The sequence below is a fragment of the Acipenser ruthenus genome, chromosome 42 (assembly GCF_902713425.1).
Source record: "Acipenser ruthenus chromosome 42, fAciRut3.2 maternal haplotype, whole genome shotgun sequence".
Lineage (NCBI taxonomy): Eukaryota > Metazoa > Chordata > Actinopteri > Acipenseriformes > Acipenseridae > Acipenser > Acipenser ruthenus.
Window position 1 is genome coordinate 6,051,536 of NC_081230.1, and position 18,933 is coordinate 6,070,468.

General features: G+C 43.0%; 1 protein-coding gene across 1 annotated transcript in view; it reads left to right on the plus strand.

The window, feature by feature from the left end:
- The first annotated feature begins 5,349 nt into the window (after positions 1 to 5,349).
- Positions 5,350 to 18,933, plus strand: part of LOC117966967 (spermatogenesis-associated serine-rich protein 2-like) — a 30,702-nt gene continuing 17,118 nt past the window's right edge. The window contains exons 1-2 of the mRNA XM_059011742.1: positions 5,350 to 5,469; positions 9,031 to 9,477. Coding sequence (XP_058867725.1) covers positions 9,453 to 9,477 — 25 coding nt within the window. The 5' untranslated portion in view covers positions 5,350 to 5,469; positions 9,031 to 9,452. The remainder of the gene's footprint in view (positions 5,470 to 9,030; positions 9,478 to 18,933) is intronic.

Genomic DNA, 18,933 nt, shown 5'->3' on the forward strand with positions numbered 1-18,933 from the left:
TAAATAAATCTCTATTTGCACGCCTTGCCTCGTGGTCCCCTGGGGAGTGAAAGTGTCCCCACCGTTCAAAGCCTTATTTCCGGTCAGTAACCAATCAGCTGCTTCCCCTATTGACTGACATGCTTGAAAACTGCTGAAATGACCTTGGAAGTGCGAGTGTAACCACATTTCCTGACAGACAAGGCAAGCAAACAGAGAACTTCCTCCCGCATTTAAAACAAATAACATCTAATAACATTTATATTTTTCAGCATTGATGTTAAACTACTGACAGCAATGTCTTACTCCAGAGGATGCATTGCCAGCACGTCACATCGTTAGCTAATGGCCTTTTTACGTAAGACAAGCTAATCAATCCACTTTACTATCATTTTCGTTTGATCTTATGTAGGAATTAATTATTGCAAATATCCAGACATTAGAAACGGCGCATTTCAGTTTGTTCAAATCATTACTAAGATCTGCAGCGCCATCTTGTGGTTTTGTTAAAAATATCTTCACACAGTCCACTGCTCGGTATTATGGGCGGGGCTGGAAGTCCATACGCATTATTAATGAGTTGGGCGGGGTTTATACAAAAAAAACTTTTTAACAGAAGCGTGGGAAGTTGTTTAACTTATTTATTTGACATTTGAAGCAATCATATACTCCACACTACATACTTAACGTTTTAAATATTACATAATTATACACATTTGTTATTTAAAACTAGTTACATGACTTTTTTCTCGTCATTGGGACCTCGGCTTGTTATTTATTTATCACGATAACGCCAGCTCTCAGAATATTATATTACTGTATTTAACACGATAACCCCAGCTCTCAGAATATTATATTACTGCATTTAACACGATAACCCCAGCTCTCAGAATATTATATTACTGTATTTGTATTATTTAATTACAATTTCATTCAAACTCGAATCCTGACCCTCACTCGTTCTACGTTGAGTTTTCAAAATAAGGGCGCTTTTGTAAAGTGAAATCTTAGTGCCTGAATTGAAGTGAATACCGACATAAGACAAAGGCATGCAACTGCATTACTTAGTAGAATGATAGACTGTGTTAGGCTGCTCCTTCTAATTGCTTTTAAAAATGAAACCTATGAAACAGATAAACACGTGCCATGCTTCCCAGCCCCATTCTCTCCTGGCTGTGGGTTCTTATTGTGCTGTAGTTTCAGGTGGCTGATTTGACCAGTACTTTGTACACAGCTCCACTGTCGTTGATTTTGTAGGACAGCAAAGCATACTCAGCTAGCGTTGTTACTGTCATCACACAACAACCCTAAAGGATGAGCTCTGGCACCTGCTTTATAACAAGAAAATAAACTCTAAATGCAATAAGTCCATCATTAAAAAAAAAATACGCATACAGTATTACACTGCACACATGTGGTGCATCAATAATACCACAGTCTGGAACCATTTTTAAAGTGGGGGTGCTGAAAGTCATTGAACAAAACTGTAAGCCCTGTATATGATGGAAGCCATGCAAAGCCAGGGGCTCTGTCGCACCCCCAGAACCCCTAGTTCTTCTGTTTTAAATGCACACACTAGTACTGTATATAAAACTGATGAAAAACGTACAGAAAAAGGATGAAGGGAAAAGACAAGGCGAGCAGCAGAGGCAGGGAGGCCGGCCAGGAGGGAGTTGCAGTAGTCAAGGCGGGACAGTATCAGGTCTTGGACTAGGAGCTGCGTGGAGTAAGTGAGGAAGGGGTGAATTCTGTGTGTGCTGCTGAGGAAGAAGCGACAGGAGCGTGCCAGAGTAGAGATGTGCTGAGAGCAGGAGAGGGAGGGGTCGAGGGTGACACAGAGGTTCTTGGTGGAGGAGGAGGGAGAGAGGGTCGTGGATTAGAGAGGAATAGAGATAGAGAGATCAGCGGTGTAAAAGACTCTGCATGTGTAACTCTCTTGAACTCCGTTTTTCCTTTGGTAACAAAATATGTTACTGATTGAGCTCTGTTTTCTGAGCGTCACTGGCTTGGTGTTGTTTTTGAGATCTCCTGCTTACCACAAACATTTATTTATTTATGTACATTTTTATAGCGCCTTTCGCCAAGGCGCTTTACAAGTTTAAACAAAACGGTACAATCAAGAAAAATGGATGAATAAAGAATGTTTATTGGGCTTGGGTGGGGAGATACAGATTCGTTGCTTAAATGAAAGCAGAGGGCCAGAGGCTAGGTCAGGGAAGCAGGGTCATAACAGGAGGTCAGGGGCCAGGAGTAGCAGTAGGATGGGCTAGGGAGAAGAGATGCGTTTTGAGGGAGGAGCGGAAACTACGCAGTGTGGGTGAAGTGGGAGTCTATTCCAATGAAGGGGCGCTAGAAGGGAAAAGAAACTGAAACGGGATTGGGCACAGGGCAGGGGTGGGACAGAGAGGGGTTAATAGGGACTGGGATACGGGTAGAGGCGTTTTGAATTTGTTGCAATTGTGTAAAAGCGTAGGAGGAGGGAGTTACAGTAATCGAGACGGGTGAAAATGAGAGAGTGGACCAGGAGTTTAGTAGCAGGTAAGGAAACGGAGGGACGTATTTTGCGGATGTTGAATAGGTGGAAACAGCAGGTGCGTGTTATGGCTGAGATATGGCCAGAGAGGGAGAGGGTGGAGTCAAAGATTATTATTATTATTATTATTTATTTCTTAGCAGACGCCCTTATCCAGGGCGACTTACAATCGCAAGCAAATACATTTCAAGTGTTACAATACAAGTCATACAATAAGAGCAAGAAATACAATATATATATTTTTTTTTTTCAAGTGTGACAAACCACAATTCAATAATACAGCAGATAATAGTGAAAGTTACATCAGGATATGATTAAATAGTGATAGTTACATCAGGATATGATTAAGTACAAAATACTACAGGTTAAACACTTGGCAGATTACAATATTCTGAAGTACAGGATTAAATGTAGTAAAATAGGGGGCAGATAAGAGCAAAATAAAGCATATTTAAATGAAGGGTGATAGTGTCCCAGGATACAACAGAGGAGTTCTACAGGTGCTGTTTGAAGAGGTGAGTCTTAAGGAGGCTCCGGAATGTGGTCAGGGACTGGGCAGTCCTGACATCTGTAGGAAGATGATGCCGAGGTTACGAGCAGAGAGGGATGGAATGAAGGACAAGGGAGGGAATGAGATGGTGGGGCAGGGTGGGGGTAGAGAGGGGAAGAAAAGGGTTTCACTTTTTGATGGGTTGATGAGGCGAGATTGGATAGCAACCAAGCAAGCTGATATACGGGCAGCAAGGTTGGGGGTAAAGGAGGGGACAAAAAGAAAGCCTGGGTGTCGTCAACAAAGAAGTGATGGGGGAAGTTAAATGAGGAAATAAGAGCTTCAAGGGGTGAGGTGTACAGGGAGAATAGCAAGAGTCCCAGGACAGAGCCCTGGGGGACTCCGACAGTGAGGGGGGGGGGTGAGTGAGGCTCATGAAGATAGATACCAGAGATACCAAGATTAGAAAGAGTGGAGAGGAGGATGGGGTGATCGACTGTGTCAAAGGCAGAGGAAAGATCAAGGAGAATGAGAATTGAGGAGAGGCTAGCATGGGAGGAGCTGGACAGATGATTCTGGACAGTGAGGAGGGCGGTCTCAGTGGAATGGGAGGGACGGAAGCCAGATTGAAATCGGGGGTAGAGGGAATTGGCAGATATGTAGTGTGATAGGCGTGAGTGGACTAGGTGCTCAAGGAGCTTAGAGAAATATGGGAGGAGAGATTGGGAGGTACTTAGCAGGGCAGGCAGGGTCGAGAGAGGGTTTTTTTTAACAGAGGGGTGATGGTAGCTGATTTGAAGATGGCAGGACAGATACCAGTGGAGAGAGGGGAGTTAAAGAGGGAGACTAGATGAGGGAGGATAAGAGGGGGGAGTGCGGGGTTTGAGGGAGGCAAGGACAGGGTCCAGGGGGAGGGTGGGCCTTGGCAATGATGGAGGAGAGTTCAGGTAAGGATGTGGGGGGGAGGGGGAGCAGTAAAGAGGGCATTAGGAGCAAGCGGGGTGGAATGGGAAGCTGGGGGCGGGGGCTAGTCTGGGGGAGAGGCAGGAAGTGTAGGCGAATAGTACTGATTTTGGTGGTGAAGTAGTCAGAGAGATCACTAGCAGTGAGGGTTGGGAGGGATGGAGATTGGGATGAGGGAGGGGGACAGGGTAACTTATTAAGAGTTGAGATGAGCTGATGGGGATGGGGAGACAGAGCAGTGATGAGGGTGAGGAAGGAGTCGTGTTTGACTAGTTTCAGAGCAGAGTGAAATTTGAAGAGGAGAGAGCGGTAGGCTTGGAGGTTCAAAGGTGAGGGGGAGGACTTCCAGAGTCGCTCCGCCCGATGCAAGGAACGTGGTTCTGTTTTAAGGGAAGGGGTAAGCCATGGTTGAGGAGGCCTAAATGAAGGAGAAACAGAATTATTGCTCCCATGCCTCACCGTTAAAATCAGTCCTGCACAGTTTACAGAAAATGTGCCTTTTTCTAACGTTGCTTCAGATTATGTGATAATATGTTGTTTTCCAGGAAGCTTGACATTTGCATCAACAGGTTTTTTTTTTTTTGTTTGTTTTATCTTGAGGGCTTATCGCACATTTGTTGATGGTCAAGTATGTGAGCTTGCCTGACACAGGGCTCCCCAGGGTCCTAAACCTTGCTGTGTACAGACGGAGATTGCAGTAGCTCCGTGTTTCATCAATTTCAGCATTTCAATTCAGTTTCAGTTTTACATTATTATTTAGTTTTAGTTTCAGTTAGCTCAATTCGGAAAGATAGATTTCAGTTTTAGAAAAAATCAGTTTCAGTATCTGTACATTTTAAGACTTTAAGTTCACGCGGAGTTGCTGCTGTGCTATTTATTTTAGCGATATTAATACAACTCAGAATATTCGTTTTTCATGTTTATTTTTCAGTTTCGTTTTAGTTTTTTAGTTTGTTATTAGTTTTTTGTTTTTTTTACATTTTCCAGTTTCTGTTATTATTTCGTTCTGGAAAATATATATATATATATATATATATATATATATATATATATATATATATATATATATATATATATATATTGTTTTAGTTAGCTGAAAAAACACTGCAGTAACCATACATTACATGTGCAGAAATGAAATGGGGTTTAACAGTAGAGTTTTTAGCAAAATATGAGGAAAAATGTGTCCCGGGAGAAGTGTCCAAAGAATCGGGGGGAGAGTCCTGGTAAACATGGGAGAGTTGGCAGCTGTGACTCTGTCCAAGTCTTCATCGTCTCCGTGGCACCTCTGCGCGCTCCCGACCCGGGGGGGGGCGCGCACGGGGGCGGGGTTTTAACCTATTCCTGTGCGCTTATTGGTTGTACTCGTGTAAGGGCGGGGGCGCGCGGGTTGCAGAGACGTGAACGAGCACGAGAGGGGCGGGCTGTCTTAAGTAGGAGCGCGGAAATGACGAGCGTCGCAGGCTGAGGAGAGAGCGCAGCGACAGAGAAGCAGCGATAGCGGGTGAGAAATTCTAAGAAAATACAAAAAAAAAAAATATACATGTCTGTTAATCTTAAAACTAGCAAAATAGATAGCGGAGGAGAGGTCCACTAGCGCCCTGCAAAGGGATACATTGTTAGGGAGGGGGAAACGAGTTTATGTGTCTATCACAGGTTTGTCTGTGTGGAAGATAATAACAGTAAAATCTGTGTGATTTAAACAAACAAACAAACAAACATTGCAGCGTTTAAAATAAAAACAAAATACTTTTTTTTTTATCTGCATGCATCAGGGTCTGACTGGGGCGAATAATGAATGCTGTAGTTACGGTATTTATGGTTGGTTGCTTGATGTATCGTTTTGTATTTTTATTCATATTAAGTAGCTCACAGTAGCTTATTTTATAACGCAGCGTGGAAGAGTTCGCAGGGATACTCCTGTTTTGCTGCCCAGTGGGGGGAAAAAAAAGATTATTTAAAAATTTTTAGAGGACTTGTCCTCGGCGTCTTGTTTGTGGAGATGCATATTTAGCGGCTTTGGTGTTAGGAATGCCCTGTGTGCTGCTGTGGGGTTGCCAGCATATTCTCACGTTTCATTGTGTGTCGGTGCTGCAGGAGTATGTGTTGTGTCTTCACGCTCAGTATAGTCCACAGACCGTTCAAGACTGCAAGCTACCGCCGGGATCCGAATCTCTTTTTGTTCTCAACACTGTTACAAAATATATATTTGATCAAATAAGCATTCATGTGCAATAATGTTAGTTTCACATGTCCGTTCACGTAAAGAGCAGAGAGCTTGGTCTGGAACTATAATGATATGACGATTTCTGTATTGGGCCAAATGATTACTACTAACGGTAGAATAATCACTTTGTATCTCGTAAATTAAGAAACTGCAGCATTGTTTAATTGTGTGTATTCATTTACATCAGGGGTCTCCAATCCTGGTCCTGCAGGGCTGGTGTCCCTCCTGGTTTTTGTTCCAACTGTATCCTAAATTAATTGGACCATTTAAGCTTCTAATAAGCACTTAATTTGTCCAATGAAGTAATTTAAGCATACTGTTGGAACAAAAACCAGGAGGGACACCGGTCCTCCAGGACCAGGATTGGAGACCCCTGCCCTATACCATGTGTTAAAATACAAATTCGTAAGCTTTCCAGGGGGTTCCAATCCTGGTCCTGGAGGGGCGCTCCACTCCAGGTTTTACAGGTACAATGAGATAAGCAGGGTCTGGATGGGGTTTGAATTGGTTCAGTTAAACAATTTAGAACAGGGTTGGAACAAAGACCAGGAGTGGAGGAGCCGGCTTTGGCCAGCCCTTGTGAAAGTCACACAAGGTCGGCTGTAGCGCTTGTACAGTTTGTGTGTACGATCAGCACCGGCAGTGCATCGCTCAACACTGCCCGTTACATCTGTGTTGAGTAATGAAATGTCCTAACACTGGTCTCAAACATTGTGTATGAAACAATAGCAAAACTTCAAAATACTCGCTGGGGAAAATTCAAATCACCTGGGTAGCCACCACTGTGACTTTTATTTTAACACTCTCTATCCATGCACTTTAGCTCTGGGGCTACAAAAATGCAAAATATCTTGTTGCAATATAGATGAATTTCGATCCAGTTGATTTTTAGTCTATTTTAAGATTTGAGTTATGCAAGACCAGTTTCGACTCTCGTACAGCTGTAGCTAGTGCAGTAGTTTTCTAGTTAGCTTAGTATTTTGCAAAAGAAATTCAACTTCTAGGTGGAGGGTTCGAATCTGAATGGACAGCTTCCTACCAAAAAATGTAGCTGGCTTCCCATTTTTTTGGTTTGAATTGGGGTCCTTATGCTTACTTTACTGAGAGAGCTGAATCTATTTAGCCTGGATCAAAGAAGAGTTTGGGGGGGGGGGGGGGGGATTTGAAGTGCTTACAATCTGAACAGGAGTTGATTAAGTTAATACTAGCCAATACTTCAAGCAGAGAAACCAGGACTAGAGGACACAGCTGAAAGTAGAGAGACTTAAGACAGGAAGGAGACACTTCTTCACACAGAGTTGTGAGGGTATGAAATGGACCACCTGGTCATGTTATTGAGGCAGAATCCCTGGGATCCTTTAGGACCAGATTTAACAACATAGGAGCGGATTTATCTCAAAAGAACCTGACGAGCACTGATGGGCTGAATGGCCTCCTCTCCTCTCGTTTGCAAATGTTCGTATGTTTCTTACACAGGTTAAAGTTTCCTGTGGTGGTTAACGGTTATCTTACTTCTCGTGAGAAGGCCAAAGAGGTCACCTAGTTATGCAAGATTGGCACATACCTGAAGTCACTTTACAAATGCTAGAAGTTACTGTGAATTCACACATTTGGTATCGCATTTGCTGTTCTCAATAAGAACTTCCCCACAATACAGAGAAGCACAAAACCACCCAAACAAAGTCAACCCACTTCAGGTCGTGACCTTCCAGCAGTAATCCAGGCTAGAGCAACCTTTCACTTCATGTTTTCCCCAACACTGTTTTTAGGATATTTAAAAATCAAGCTGCCTTTTTTTTTTTTTTTAAAGAAGCATTGTCATTATTTTGCACAGCATGACTACTGGTAAATGCATGACAGGTTAAACGGCATACTCTCTCTCTGGGGACTGACGCAGGTGGTGTTTACTGTGGGTGTGTTTGTTAATCTGCTTTAGGTTTCTATTCCCTGGACTTGTGTGAGGAAACGAAACTTTATGGAGCTTCACTGCAGCAGGACTTTGCTGTCTTGCTTGTTTAATGTTTAATTTTATCGGGAAGTGAACTCTTGAAAAGGTGAATGTCATTAATACAGTGTGATGTAACCGCAGAGGGATGGGAATAAGACTCCTGTTGCATAAGTTTTAATACAGGTTTGATTAGCCACAGTGTATAGGTAACTAAAACTCTTCATGAAACCAGGAGTGGATCAAACTGCTTTCCAATGGGAGTTCTGCTTCCTTTCCTGAGTCAGGCACTGAACTGTTACCTAAACAGCACCAGCACACTAAGCTGTAAAACACAAACTAAAATGAACTATTGCAGTCTTGAGTATCTTATTAGTGTGTAGCTGAAAAGCTGTTGCAGTGCTGACTGTGGGCTTTATGATTCAAAGCAGTACTGTGTCTGCCCTGGTGTGACCCACCCTGCACATCACACAGGCAGGCAGGGGAGCACAGGTTCCTGACTGTGTAAAGTTGCTGCTCTTCTCTGTGGATTCTGCAGGGAACGTTGCATTGATTTGTCGGTCAGTGGAGACCTGCAGGGCTGGTCTTGGTCCTCCAGTAGGTCGTCCACAGCTGCTGTGGACCTCTGGTTGTAAAGAGTCTATTGGCTCCGGTTCTTGTGAGCTGCAGTAGGGGTTGCTGTGGTGAGGAAACCTAACGGAACATTGTTTATTTTAGAATGACTCTGCAGTGAACGTGTTATTAATTAGTCAGATCGGTACAAGGCTTTGGTAAGATTCAAACCCAGTATCTCCTGTTCCTTCCCCTCCCTCCCTCCCTCCTATGTACCAAGCTTCTGCCTACAGCTATAGATGAAACAAAATGAAGTAACTTTTTCCAATTTCTGTTTCCAGGTTTCTGCAGAGTGGAGTTGAGGATCCAGTGTGTGCGAGAGAGGATGAAGTGTCTCACTCTGGACTGCACTGCAGCGCATGGCTTCTGATTCAAGATTCTGAGTTTCCACAGTTTGTAATGCGAGCTGCTTTTGGCATTGCACAGGGCAGTCAGAACGACAACCACAAACCAGCTTGAGAAGAGAAGAGGATCTTTTATTTTTCTTGCATATGCTCCTGCAAAACAATATAGGAAAGGTTCAAGGCATTAAAGTGACTCTGAAACCTTTTGGAAACCCCAAGGAGTCTCAGTGACGCTGCTGTTGTCTCAGTCTGGTCCTCATCTCGACGTGAAGGAGAGAGAGGAAATTCGAAAGCTAGAAAGAGTTCATTCAAGGATAGCAGCATCCTGTTGGGCTTGTGTTCAAGTTTCTGAAAGCAGAATGGCTAAGAGACATGCTCAGAAGGGTAAGTAGAGATTTGAGAAACGCTATATCCCTTTAGGAGATCTGGTTAATCCAGGATCTGGTTAATTTTCTTAGTTTTAAAGACGTCGGTTGATTTACAGGTTTTTATTGCATAGTTCATGCTCTGCCCTAAGGCTTTAAATATGTTTTTTGATAGACTACATGTTTATTTAAAAACATTTTCTATATAAATTTGCAATCGACAATTATTTTTCTGATTTTCCTCCCCAATTTGAAATGTCCAATTATTTTTATTTCAACCCGGACCACCGGTGCCACCCCCTCGCTGACTCGGGAGAGACGAAGACAGACACACGCTGTCCTCTGAAACGTGTGCCGTCAGCCGTCCGCTTCTTTTCACACTGCGGACTCACCATGCAGCCATCCAAGAGCTACCACGTCGGAGGACAACATAGCTTACAGGCAAGCCTGCAGGCACCCGGCCAGTCTACAGGGGTGGCTGCTGCGTGGTGAGCCGAGGACACCCTGGCTGACCTGAGCCCTCCCCCAACCGGGTGGCACTCTGCTAGTTGTGCGCTGCCCCCAGGGAGCTCTCGTCCACGGTCGGCAGTGGAATAGCCTGGACTCGAACCGACGACCTCCAGGCTATAGAGCGCATCCTGCACTCCACGCGGAGCGCCTTTACTGGATGCGCCACTCGGGAGCCCAGGAATTATTTTTAATGTTTTAAACCTTTACAGCTTTACACACTTATTTAAAAAGTTCAAGGGCCATTTTATTAATTTAAAATTACACAAAACTTTGTCTAATTTCTGCAGTTTAGAAATGGTATTCCATATAAGATACCCTGGCAGCACCATTCCACTATGGAAACATGTGCTCGTGACCATGTGTGACGGCTGAGAGGCTGAAGATGGCAACCAGCTTTAGATTCCAGCAGCGAGCAGCACTGGTCTCAACAAGCTGGTTCTAGGAAATGTAGTGCAAGATCTGTTCGACACCCTGAAGCTGATGTTGTAAACCTGTGCTGGGGTTTCGTATGCCATCCTGGCAACACAGTTGGGTGTAGCCGGATCTAAACTGCATGATTGCTGATGTGCCCAAGCCTAAAAAGGGTGGCGCACCTTTCCAAAAACAAACAGTACTGTGCCAGCGGAATGGAGACGAACCCGTTTCATACACCAATGCCCTGTTTCCACCGCCTGGCACTCCCGGCTACGACTGCCCACGGCAGCAGAACAGGGTTAAACAGGTGAAGAGAGAGAGAAAGACCTCGAGGTGCTGTCAGTGACTCCATGGCTGGAAACACAAACACACTTTGTCTCAGTTTGTGCACTCCTGTCCAGTGGCTATGGTCCCTGTAAGAAGTGTCTTCTGTTTTTGAGAGTGCAGCCTGGATGTTTCACTGCTATTAATACTGTCTGGGGATGCAGAGCAGCATTTTTAATTTATTATTAATCGTGCCCTGGAAATCTGAAATAAATCTGGAAAACAGATGTTGAAAAACAGAAAGGGTTTTGTGTTGCGATTTAATAATTTTTTTTTTTAAACTTATGGCCTTTGGTAAGAATTTTTATGCAAAAAAAAAAAAAAAAAATTTATATAATTTTTTTTGGTTTGATCCAAGTTCAATATTCATGCAGTGCTTTCTCTCGTGTTTTTTTTTTTTCTTTCATTTCCAGTGTTTTCTTTCCTTTGGGGATTCATATGGATTTCCTTTAGAAACATTGTCTGTTCTGTTGATTTAAGAACAAAATGTACCCCTTCTCCATCTTCTTGCAACCACTGTGGGTTTAACTGAGTTTACTGAGATTGTATCTACTGTACAAATGAAGTACATTGTCCAGATGGCACGAGGGTTCACGTGGTGAAACTTTTCAGTACCGTTTCTTATGCTGTTGATCTACGTCCTGGTCATCAGTATGAGGGCAGACTTGATGGCTCTAATTTAATCTAATTAATATAACTGGCACACTTGTTTAGAAGTTAAGTGAAACAGTTGTATTGTATTTTCACTTAGTAAGTTTGCTGCAAGAACTTTACAATTGAAACATTTGCATAAAAAGACCTAAACAAAATGTTGCTGGGTACGGTATTCCCAGACTAAGACACTGATTTATTATTTTTATGCTTAATAAAAATGTATACGTTTTAATTTCAAAGCAGTTTTGTTGCAGTGGACTTTACCGTCTGCCAGTTGTCCATTACCTGTGTGTCATTTCTGAACAGTGACAGTTTTAATGCTGGGGGTGTAATGATACCGTAATGTCCGATACTACTTATCGAATCATTCTAGGAGATGCATCACAATATGATGTTTCAGATGAAATGATTTCATGACACACTTTCGTTAAACTAAAATGAAATGAGACGGGGACAGTGTGTAGTCTTGCTCACTGTAAAACACTCTTCATTCAGGAACCACTTGGTGAACTACAGTGACCGATGATGCTATTGGTCTTGTATCGCGATACAAACTATACGTACCTCTGTTCCAGTACGATCCGTCACGTAGCGAAAGTAAGAATAGAACGACATGTCTTCTCTTTCTCGCAGCGTTTGGAAAGTGGCTTCTGAGAATTATTATTATTATTTTATTATTTATTTCTTAGCAGACGCCCTTATCCAGGGCGACTTACAATTGTTACAAGATATCACATTATTTTTACATACAATTACATTATTTTTTTTTTTTACATACAATTACCCATTTATACAGTTGGGTTTTTACTGGAGCAATCTAGGTAAAGTACCTTGCTCAAGGGTACAGCAGCAGTGTCCCCCACTGGGGATTGAACCCACAACCCTCTGGTCAAGAGTCCAGAGCCCTTTCTTCCTTGTATTCTACTTTAAATCAAGTGAAAAACCACCCAAGCACCGTTATCCATTCCAGTGCAGCTTCTCCTCTATACTGGTCAACCTGTTTAAGGAACATACCAAAGTTAGAAAACAACTGTTTTAATAGTAGCTGCATCCAGAGTACAGTCTTGGTTTTTGTGATTTTTATAATATGTTGCTTGTTGGTTCTCTCTCCAGCGTCACGTCTGTCCTCTCGGCCAAACTGCACTAGATGGCATTTCCTAAAACAGTAAGCCACACAACGGTGAAACCTGTACAGTGACATTCTGACACCTGCTTTTGGTGTTCCATTAATATTATCCCAGTGACGTAAGCACAATGGGAAACATTTTTGCATGTTTCCACTGTTCTTTGAATGCACAATTTAAATGCTATATGGAGATAGTTCTCTGTGCAATGTACACATAGTCCACAGCATGGGGGACGGGACAAAGAAATGACACCTGTTTCCATCATGGGGAATTCTACACAGTCTAGGTACAGGAGGTAAGATACGAGCCAAAACTTAAACCAGAAGACATAGCTGGAAGTGGAGGTACCCAGCCATGTTGCTTCTGCTGAATCATTGAGATCATTAAGGACTTGACAGTTTTGAGATCAATCGGCTACTTATTATTATTATTTATTATTATTTATTTCTTAGCAGACGCCCTTATCCAGGGCGACTTACAATCGTAGGCAAAAACATTTCAAGCGTTGCAATACAAGTAATACAATAAGAACAAGAAATACAATAATTTTTGTTCAAGTAAAGTACAAGTTTGACAAACCACAATTCAATAATACAGCAGGTAATAGTGATAGTTACATCAGGATGTGATTAAATACAAAGTACTACAGGTTAAAAACTTGGCAGATTACAGTATTCTGAAGTACAGGATTAAATGCAGTAAAATAGGGGCTGATAAGAGCAAAATAAAGCACATTTACATGAAGGGTGATAGTGTCCCAGGATACAAACAGAGGAGTTCTACAGGTGCTCTTTGAAGAGGTGAGTCTTAAGGAGGCGCCGGAATGTGGTCTTAGAACTGGTCAAGCTCTGATGGGCTGAATGGCCTCCTCTGGATCGTAAATTCTTTTGTTCTCATGTTAAACTGTTAAACCGTAAACTCAAAGTTTAATTAAGTGTTGCGAAGTTGAAAAATGTCTTTGCCTAAGGTGCTCATACCATTGCCGTTTCTAATGCTGAAGGCTATCTTCCATTAAATGTAATGTGTAATTTCACTTCAAAACACGCTCGGGTGCCTTTGTGACAGTTACAATATATCAATTATAAAAGTTTGACTTTAAAACTTGTCATAGCAAACTTTGATTTTAAACGCCTTCAGCAAGCATTTCTTTGGGCGGGTGTGTGTTTTTGAAGGGTTTGGATTTTTTAAGTAAAGAAACGAAACTTGCCTCCAACCCTGAAACAGTGGGTTCTTGTGGTGTACCGCGTACAGCGAAGTGACAAACAAACATATTGACTGTAATCGAATCGGACCTTAAGCAGGGAAAACAGGATCCTATTTCCTGCACTCTCCCCATTCTACAACAAAAACACAAAAACAAATCCAATTATTTGGCTTTGGCACCGGAGACCGTGAACTCTTTTCCTGTTTGACAACTGTTGCTAGCATTTAGCTGCTGTTGAGTGAAGCAGGAGATGATAAACCTGAAGGCATCTTCACACCCGCTAGTGAGCTTTCTCTTTAGCCCTGCTTTCCTGCACTGCGTTTCCTGTTCCCTCCATGCTGTGCACGGTTTCTGTTCAGTCTTTCAGAAACTCTGAAAGGGTTTCGGGTGGCTGTGTTTGCTTCTCTGCTGCTGCTTGTCAAAGATTGTTCCCCGGAGGTTTTAACACCTGCTGTGGAGAAGCAAAGGAACACTCTGCTTCTGAAAAGATGACCACACTCTGAGCCTCGTTTCGTTTGGGTGTGGGGGGAGGGGGATTCTTTGAGCCTGCTTTGAGCAGGACGGTCTCGGAGTGTAATGGGATGGGACCTGTATCAGAAACGCATGCCTATATTCTGTATATTTATTATCCCTGGCAGGGGGTGTAGTGGAGGGCCAGTATACACCCAGGTCACACGTTATTCTCTTTTAATGAGGAGACTCTCCCACAAGTGCAGTGGTCCCCAAATATGATCCACTTGCAACCAATGAGGAGTGACTGGGTATGACATTCTCTTCCTTTTACCCACAGAACTAGGTTTCTGGCAAAAGGCTGCTGAGCACAAAACTACAATCCCACCTCTGTTCTGTAAATCATTAGTTTTTTTTTTTCTAGAAGTTGTCTTGGTGCTATATATTTCTCTAATGTATATCTTTTAATCTACAGGGTGTCCCATAAGTCAGGCATCATAGATCCCGCTCCTAGTACTGACACCTAGAGTATATTTTGTGAATCGCTTGTCTGATGCGACCAGCTGTTTCAAATGATTGACAAATTGGATTTGTATTTGTCCGTTTGTTCTTCTCTACAGTGATCTATCTCTTCATATTGATGTCTCTCGTTCTGTATTCGCCGCTGTGGTGGGGGTGAAAGTTACTGTCTTATTTCACATCACCGTTGGGCCCAGTTGTTCACTGGGCAGATTGCCCATGTAATACAGTTACTATGGAGAGGGCTGTTTGCCTGTGATTCGCCCATAGGGAAAAATATAGGCCATTCTCATTTAGTCATGGGATGTAGACTACAGTCCATGCAAGAGGCTCTATATAATGGGAGTACGGCTCTTCAGTTTAATACTGGAGGTTTTTTAAATAGCTCTTCAGACTGCATGACCCCACAGTGCTCTCCCCTTAAGTGGCTGAATCAAGGACACATTTAGGTTGCTGTCAGTGTACAGTCTTGTTTTCCACTGCATATGTATTATTTATTATCTACGGTGGCATTTTATTGCAGTATTATTCCTACAGTATGAATTGCTGTTAACCCTTCTTGTACCTCTGGGGGCCTGGGTCTGAATCGGTAGAGTGTGGCAGTGCCAGGGGGCAGACCTGGGCTCAGTCACAATCAATGAATCAGTGTGGCAGTGCCAGGGGGCAGACCTGGGCTCAGTCACAATCAATGAATCAGTGTGGCAGTGCCAGGGGGCAGACCTGGGCTCAGTCACAATCAATGAATCAGTGTGGCAGTGCCAGGGGGCAGACCTGGGCTCAGTCACAATCAATGAATCAGTGTGGCAGTGCCAGGGGGCAGACCTGGGCTCAGTCGCAATCAATGAATCAGTGTGGCAGTGCCAGGGGGCAGACCTGGGCTCAGTCGCAATCAATGAATCAGTGTGGCAGTGCCAGGGGGCAGAACTGGGCTCAGTCACAATCAATGAATCAGTGTGGCAGTGCCAGGGGGCAGAACTGGGCTCAGTCACAATCAATGAATCAGTGTGGCAGTGCCAGGGGGCAGAACTGGGCTCAGTCGCAATCAATGAATCAGTGTGGCAGTGCCAGGGGGCAGACCTGGGCTCAATCACAATCAGTGTGGCAGTGCCAGGGGGCAGACCTGGGCTCAGTCACAATCAATGAATCAGTGTGGCAGTGCCAGGGGGCAGACCTGGGCTCAGTCACAATCAATGAATCAGTGTGGCAGTGCCAGGGGGCAGACCTGGGCTCAGTCACAATCAGTGTGGCAGTGCCAGGGGGCAGACCTGGGCACAATCACATTAGTGGTTTGCTGAAACTGCAGTTACAATCGCAATGCTATTTTGTTCAATCAGTTATGCTGCAGTAATTATTATATTTTACTAACATGACAAACTACTCGCATTCACATGTTACCTCTGTTCTAAGTAACCAAGCAATAATCACAGGCATAAATATAGAAACATATAACTTTATTTTTCATTAAAAAAAAAATAGGGTCTTTTAAAAAATGGTTAAATACAAGATTAATGATCGTATGAGACATGCATAAGTGAACTGCAATTGATTGATTTTTATATGGTAGAATTACAGTTTACACAGGTGTTCAGAGGTTCAGTTACATTGTAATTGCAATGAGTTCTGAATCGCTGAATTGCAGTTGTGATTGAGCCCAGGTCTGCTGTGAATGCTAGTTTGTGACACTTGAGGGCAGAGGACTGGGCGGCAGGCAGGGCAAGTTCAAGTCTGGATTGATTTGCAGAGCTGGAGGGGGAACCTCTCCTGGAGTCTGCTGTACCAGGGCCAGTCCTAACAGCAGCAAGTGCTCTTACATCACTTTAAGACCATTAAATTCACCAAAACTGAAAATTAAAAAAAATGGGGTGAACTGGCTTACTCGGCGCTCCTGTGAGTCACCAGACTGTGTAAGAATAGTTGTGTCTGTGCCCCCCTCAATAGACCCTGGCAGTGGAGAGAGTAAGAGTAGAAGGCTCCTTCATCCTGGGTGCAAAGTCCATCCAAACCCATAAACAGGTCTTTCGAAATGTGAACTAGCAGAATCTTAAGCAAGACACTGACGCAGTGCAACCCGCTGCAATTGCACGACTCGCTCAAAGTATGAAATGATGCAGCAGAAAAAAGACCAGATCTGGTCTAGTTAAGGCTGTACCTTCAATGCAGAAGCACCCTCGACAAGGACATTTGTTATAAGAAGATATTCTACATACTGCGGGTTTATTTATTTATTTTAAGTGAACAGCTGGCTGTGCTGTTAAACTCTGGGGTCTATTTTAAGGATCTAAACCGTGGCGGATCTTTATACCGACCTCAAACGTAGTAACCAGATTACCCTCATTTTACTGCATTTAGCATGTTTAACACTAGAGACACAGCTAGTATCTGTACACGCTCCACGATGTGTTCCATCGCTATGGATGAAATACCCACTGTCACGTAGGGCTGTAAATCACCCCATGGAGGCCACAGTTTAGGTCATTGAAATAGACCCCGGTATCTCATGAAATTATGCATTGATTGCTGAATTCTTTAAGTCATGGGAGAGTCCTATAAACTAGGCTTCTAGGAGAACCATCAACTGAGGAATTCCAGAAGATGCTGAATTACATTTTTTTTTTTTAAATCTGTCCGCACAGACAGTACAGTTGTGGGTGTTGCTAGGTGGACACATGTTTATCAATGCTGTAAATATCCAACGTGATTTGATAAGGCTCCCAGTTTTGATGATGCCTGTGTTTTGACTGTTGCATATCCCACATCCTTTCCTGTTATTTTTTTCCATCTTTTACTCCAGGTGGTTTTTACTGGTGTTTAACCGAAGATGTCCGTATTGTTCTGATTAGCGTTCCGTACGCCCCTATCTGCTCTGAAATTCCCTCGGGTACATTGTTCACTCTGCTTTCTGTCTCAGCTGGTCAGGCTTCATTTGCAGTCAGCTGACGGAGTGTGACGGAGCTTATCTGCAATGCAAACAGCGCACTTTGAATAACAGGTGCTGTATTGCGTGCAGTATATCTGTTAATGCTGGGTGGAACCACAGAGAGCTGCGGTGCCACGTCACTCCAGGATCTGCACATGCAGGTACACAGATTAACCCCGCAGTGTGTCTGTACGCCCTTGTGTACCTTCATCTTGTAACCTGCTCCAGAATATGGTTTAGTATAGTTGGGGCTTGAACATTTTGTTTTTTATTTTCCAAATCTCTACTTCACCTTTTTAAATGTGAATTAGTAGTTGTTAAGCTGTCTTTGCATCCTAATAAAGAGAACTACTAATTTTAAAGGTTTAAGATTTTTTTTTTCTTTGCTATAAATCAAGGAGATTTTAAATGCTGGACTTTTAAAATCAGTCCACACTCCGTACACTGGGTATTGTATGCTAAAGAAAATCTGTCGTGACAACTCTGTTAAATGAGTGAAAATAACAAAAGCACAGCTATAAACTAGGTGATGGCAAGAATGAAATGCAATTCGGATCAGCGATGAGCAATTAACACAATTTGTCACGTTCATGTTTGAAATAAAAATGAGGCAAAACAGAATCTGGCTCGGTCAAGATATGAAGGTGAAAAAAGCAAGTGACGTTGTTTTGTAATTAACAGCTTTTTCTGAGTTTAATTTAGTAAACTGAATAGGCTCAAAGTTTTCAAAGTGACGTCATGTGATCAAATATAAAAACCAAACTTCAAGCCCGATGTATAGTCAGCTGAATGCCGGTATGTGTGTCTATATATAAATAAAATAGTGCTTCATATTCATGTCTTTTATTGTCACTGTCCATAAACTAGACCTGCAACATGCCTACAACAGGACCAATGTCATTAAAAACACTTCCCTGCAGGTACTGCAGCACAGCTGGTCTCTCTGTGTATTAAATGCATGGCCATGCATAATGTTATACCTTATACTTCATTCTCTTAATAAAACATTGGTGTGTCTGCACCGGGTAACTTGAATAAACAATCTGGGTATGTAGATGTTTCTAGATGTAAAGGATTTGCATCCCTTTGGAATGACATGAACCCCGAGTGAAGGGATCCCCTGTAGCGGTGTGGTATTTTAAAAGCTCCGTTATTGTTCAGACTAGTGTTGTTCCTGCTGAGAGCGAGTGTTTTGATGGACTCTGGCAAGGCGACACGGTAACCAGAGGTCGCGTATGATTTAAAATATCGCCTGTGCTTCACGGAGCTAATGAGGAAGAACTTGAAGAGACTGTTTGTTTGATTTTATGCTTGCTTGTTGGATGTCTCTCAGCAGATACCTACAGTGTGTGTGCA